A 5,401-nucleotide genomic window follows, 5' to 3' on the forward strand; every position below is an offset into this window, starting at 1 on the left:
TGGCGCCAGACACCTCAGTGCTTGCGTCACATCATCTAATCCTCAAACAGCCTTATTAGGCGGTCACTGGTCAGCATCCCCATTTTATAGGAAGCCGAGCTTAGAGGAATTAATGAATTTGCTCAAGACCACACAGGCAGTAAAAGCCGGGACCTGAGCCGTCCCAGCCTGCCTAGCCCCGACGCACTTACAGAGAATTAAGTCATGATTCGAGGAACACTTTGGCACAGAGCCTCCGACAGAGCAAGCACTCAAATAATTGTGTTTATTTTTATTAAGAGCAATGATGCTGGTGATATATATATATACATAAACATATATACACATTATGTTCTGTTAGAAAGGGGAAATTGATAAGAAACAATTTAATCATTGTCAATTAACATATTAATGTATTGACTGTCTTATAAATAATGAATCATGTATAATTGAACATCAGGTACAGCGAAGCACTCTACAGAAATATGGGGAGAGAAAATGGGAGAAAGATGGTAAAGCTGTGAGGGCACTTTAGCCAGGGCGGTCAGGGAAGGCCTCCCAAAGGGGGTGACACTTGTGCAGGGAGCCCCAAGTTCATGAGCCAGGCAGGCAATTGGCAGGCTCGGCTTTGGGGTACATGGACAGGATCTGGTGGGCAGGCATGTGGGGGCTCCCCTAGTGCCAAGCAAGGAGGGCTCCCCTGCAAGGTAGTAACCCCCCGTTGTGGAGTCATAATCCTCCTCCAGGGGATGGTTTGATTTTCTTAGAGAAGCGCTTTCTGTTTATGACTTAGGACAAAGCATCCTTGGACCAATGGTCCATTTGTTCAGGAACAGGGACAGGGGCCGAGAGGCCTTACTATTGTCTACGTAACCATCAGATGAGCTTTCTGAATGCCGCCTCACAGCCCAGGCCTGCTCTCTGCACCCCCCGACCGACTCCGTCCGCCCTGGACCTCTCAGCCCGAGTCCCAGCTCTCCTGTCTGATTTGCAGGACATTGTTCTCTCTGTCACTTTCAATTTCCCAGAAACTTGTCAAAACCCCTGATGCTGCCCTCACCCTCCTCCTTCAGTTTTATAGATTTCTTTCCCATTGGACATCTTCTCACCTCTCGCGGGCATCTGGGCGGGGAGAGCGGCTACTTATGTGCTGGCTCCTCCGTTGAATTAGAAGCAGTTGTGCTCCTTTTGCTTCTCTGAATTTTTCTTTAAGATGAACATGGATTATTGCATTCCTAATAAGAAACAGAACCACAAAAGCTATTCTTCAAGTGAGAGGGGTTTAGAAAACGGTCTTGTCAGAGAGAAGGGAGAATCATGTCAGCGTTTTGCGCTGACCGTCTCAGCGCTGACCCGGGAACTGCTTTCCCATCGGGCTTCAGGATGACTGAGGAAAAAGCTGGAGAGCTTTGCCGTGGCGCCCAGGGTCTCACGTGTGCTTTTTACATTCCCAAGTTAAGTCAGAACTGTGGCTAATGCAGCAACAGTACCAAATATAGAGATAGAGATAGAGAGAGAGAGAGATATAGCCCAGCATAGGGAATATAGTCAATAATATTCTAATAACTATGTACAGTGTCAGATGGATAGTAGACTTATTGGGGTTATCACTTGGGGAGGTATGTAAATGTCTAATCACTATGTTATTTTCTACACCTGAAAGTAATAAAAGAAATATATTAAACAAACATGTATCAGTTAGTGGTTTCAAATGGCAGGCATGTATCAGCTGAGTCATGGGGTGGACTCGGGTGCACGGGTCTTCTGCTGGTTTCATGTGAGGTCATGCATGTGTCTCCAGTCAGGTGGCAGTCGATGGCCTCACTCACTTGTCTGGGGCTTGGCTGGGTACCTGCTGGGGCAAGAGGGGTGATGGGACCAACTGTCACTCATCATCCCAAAGGCTACCTTGGGCTTGCTCACATGGTCATGGGTTGCAACGCTTCTAAAAGCAGCAAGGGAGAAAGCTACAAGGCTCGAGACTCACACAGCATCACTTCCATCACTCTCTATGGTCCCAGTACATCGGTCAGCCCAGGTTCAATGAGTAGAGAAATCAACTCCACATTTTGATGGGAGGAGCGACAAAGGATCATGGTAACCTTGGCACTCCACCATTGAATGATTCCGTTTTGTCATTTGAATTTTCTGTTTTCTCATTTCCATGTTTTCTCCAGGCTCCTGAGAGCTCAGTCTCTGGAATGGTTCTACAATAATGTGAAGAGCCGTTTCAAACGCTTCGGCAGTGCCAAGGTCCTGAAGAACCTGTACAGGAAACACCGGCTGGAGAGCGGGGCATGCTTTGACATCCTAGGTAGGCTGGCTGCCTGCCACTCTGGGAGCCCGTAGGGGTGGGAGAGAAGGCCTTGCTGGGGTGGCTGGGGCATGCTCACCTGGAACTGAGAAAGTTGCTTAAACACCCAGCTCTAGTGAAGAGCAGAAATAGGACATATTTTGGGACATACACCAAAGAGCCTGTTAAGTTCTGAGTCTTTAGGTTCCAGCATCCTCACTGGGCTGGATATATTAGGAGCTGAGAGGACCAAAGTATTTCTGCAGATTGTGGGTGTTTTCATTCCAAATCCTTAGAAATTAAAGATTCTTGGCCATCTTCCCCCTAAAGATTAAAGCATTGGAAAGTCAAGTTTGTTTGGTTGTATAGACTAGGTTGGCCCTCAGAGGATAGGTCCTCCGCTCCCCTTTCTTCCTGCCCCAAAATTCTATTTCTTCCAGCCCCAGAATTGGATGTAATGGGAGAGTGAGAAAAGTATCAGCTTCCTCCCANCTGGGCCAGGGCCCTGAGCTAGACCAGGCAGGGGCCCTGGGTTCCCTCTGGGTGGATCTCTTCAGGAAACGACCCTGGGGACATGAAGCTGTCCAGCCCTCCCTTCCCAGCTTGGATATTGGCTGCCTGGAGGGTTGCCCCACCAGTAGGCTTCCTCCAGGGATGGTGCAGAGTCTTTGTCTGACCCCATGGTACTCCAGGGCAATGCAAAGAGATAAGCATGGTGTCCAGCGGCTGAGCACACCGAATGGTCCAGCCTGGACTTGGACATGCTTCCCAATCCCAGTGCAGCTCTCCTTCCTCGGAGTCGTACAGTGGATTGCCTTTGTCAATGCTAACACACTGCCGTGGAGATGCCTCCATGCTAATGGACCACTGGTTCATGGTGGGGATTAGCAGAAGCTGGTGGGCTGATGTGTGGGTCAGAGATTGCTGGGGAGCCCCACGCAGTAGTTGTTGCTGGGGAGAATGCAGAAAGCCATGCTGTGTGGTGTCTAGAGTCGTGGAACAGAAGGAAGACGGTAGAGTACATGAAAAAGAGCAGTGTAGGCAGGAGGGAGTTTTAAGGAAACTGATGTCTATTGAGTCAACCATGAAAATAAGAATTCATCCACTGCAGATTGAAAATCCTCCGGTAAAGCCAACGAAGATAAGAGCTTAAGGGGTGGTTATTCTTTGGGTTTACAAAAAAAAAACAAGCAATAGAATCTGTTCTCTTTGCAGAGATCATCCTAGGAGATACAGTGTAATAGTACAAACTGTGAAGTGTGTCTGCAAAAGCTCCTTCTGTTAATGAACGCTTAACTTAGCAGCAAAGCCAGATCCTAAATAACTAATTAAATCAGTGCTGTGAAGTGCTCCAGGAAAGGTGTGTGCTTGGAGAAGAAATGAGGAATTCAAATAAGGTTTTATCGAGAAGAATGAAGGCAAGAAGTAGGAAGTATGTGTGCCTCGGCTGGTGTTGGGTTGTCTTGTGTTTGTACTGCAGTGTTTCAGCCACACTCAGAAGTGCTCAGCATGCTATAAAGACACTTGTGGACAACTGTCCTGATTTAAGGACTCTCACGGACCCACCGTAACAGATTTTAGGCAGATGATGCATTACAGATACGCTGGAGCTCCACACCCTTCTGCCTACCAGGACCCCACCTCAGGGTTAACGTGCAGCTCTCTTGTTATACTCTCAGAGCAGGACCCCTGACCCTCTCCATCTCCACACGTCCTCTGAGCAGCCTTGAACTTGGTGAGGACAGCGATGGCTCTCACTGTGTCAGGGCTAAGCCCTTTACCTGGATCGTCTCGTCAAGTACTCCCCAAACCCTGTGGTGCCGTTATTACCTGTTTGACAGGTGAGGAGACAGAGGCAGANAAAGAAATGGTTGTCAGCATATGAACAGCATGTCCTCCAAAAGAGCCTATTTTTTCTGTCTAGAGGCAGACTTTTTTCATCACTTTGCTGACACAGGTAAATGCTTTTAATCCAGAAGAAAGAGGGAAGAAAAAAAAAATCTCATCCATCCCATTTGGAGCTTTTTCACCATCATTATTTGTATTCTCAATAAAGTCTTCAGTTTTATCTTATCTAAAAATATGCCAGCCACTCAGACAAGGGAGAAAATAGGATGGAAGCATTGAACACAGAAAATCAGTAGCGCCTTTTGTGGTAGTTGTTAGAATCTTTATCTCTCAAACGACTCAGGAAGCCTATAGCAAAGAGAGCAGTGCCGAGGTCCCCACATATTATTTTTATCTTCTCTTTACAGATTTTTCTAAAATATTTTCTCTAGGAATGGAGGCAGAAAACAAAGCTTAAAAGTAATGGTGTTAACAGTAGTTTCTCAACCCAAAGAAGTATCTCAAGAAAGTTCCAGAATAGAATTGGCTCACTCGTTTGCATCCCATTGTTTCTTTCCTCTATTGTACATCTTCCCATCTGCTTTTTTTTTTCTTTAACCCCTTTACATGTCCCCAAATTCAAATGTCATGGGTGTTCTCTCCTGCGTAATACAAATGGGGGTGTGGTGGGGGAGGAAGCAAACACGTGGAGAATCCTATAAAACACAATGCAATTCCAGTTTCTTTCCCTTTCCCCGGAGGATGCTGCAGCTGGAGCAGGCCCACACAAATCCCAAGTGGGCCAGCTCAGGGATTTGAAATCCTCAAGTGTCATTTTCAAAGGAGCATCATCTGGGAATAACTGTTGTCCACAGTTGAAGCAGATTTAGGTGCAGGGCCCTCTGTGATGCACCACTTCTTTCATCCGGGCCTCAGTCACAGCCCAGAGCACATCGCATCCCATGATGCAGTCGCTTCTTTATCTCTAAATTCCCAAAGTGTGGCCCAGCGCCTGGCACATCCTATGCTCTCGATATTGCACTAACTAGTTCGATCTTAAAGCATTTTGTGGGGACCAAGACACTTCATAGAAGTATTAGAATCAGCTACTTTAATGATTAGTATGTCCAGTTAAATTAAAATTTCCTTTTGATATATGCGAAGATAAGCAGATAGGAGACAGTCTGTGAGACTGTACTTGACCCTGGAAAGCCGTGATCATAAAGCAATGAGATTTATTCTACACACCACCTAGAAAATTCAGTTATACCTCAAGTATGGAGAAATCTCCCAGTACTTAAT

The 5,401-nt window shown here is 46.5% G+C and overlaps 1 protein-coding gene across 1 annotated transcript in view; it reads left to right on the forward strand.

Annotated features, from left to right (window-relative positions):
- Nucleotides 1-5,401, forward strand: part of MYRIP (myosin VIIA and Rab interacting protein) — a 279,386-nt gene that overhangs the window by 201,607 nt on the left and 72,378 nt on the right. Inside the window, exon 4 of the mRNA XM_019662728.1 lies at nt 2,157-2,293. Coding sequence (XP_019518273.1) covers nt 2,157-2,293 — 137 coding nt within the window. The remainder of the gene's footprint in view (nt 1-2,156; nt 2,294-5,401) is intronic.

This window comes from Hipposideros armiger, unplaced genomic scaffold, assembly GCF_001890085.2.
Source record: "Hipposideros armiger isolate ML-2016 unplaced genomic scaffold, ASM189008v1 scaffold_380, whole genome shotgun sequence".
Taxonomy (NCBI): Eukaryota; Metazoa; Chordata; class Mammalia; order Chiroptera; family Hipposideridae; genus Hipposideros; species Hipposideros armiger.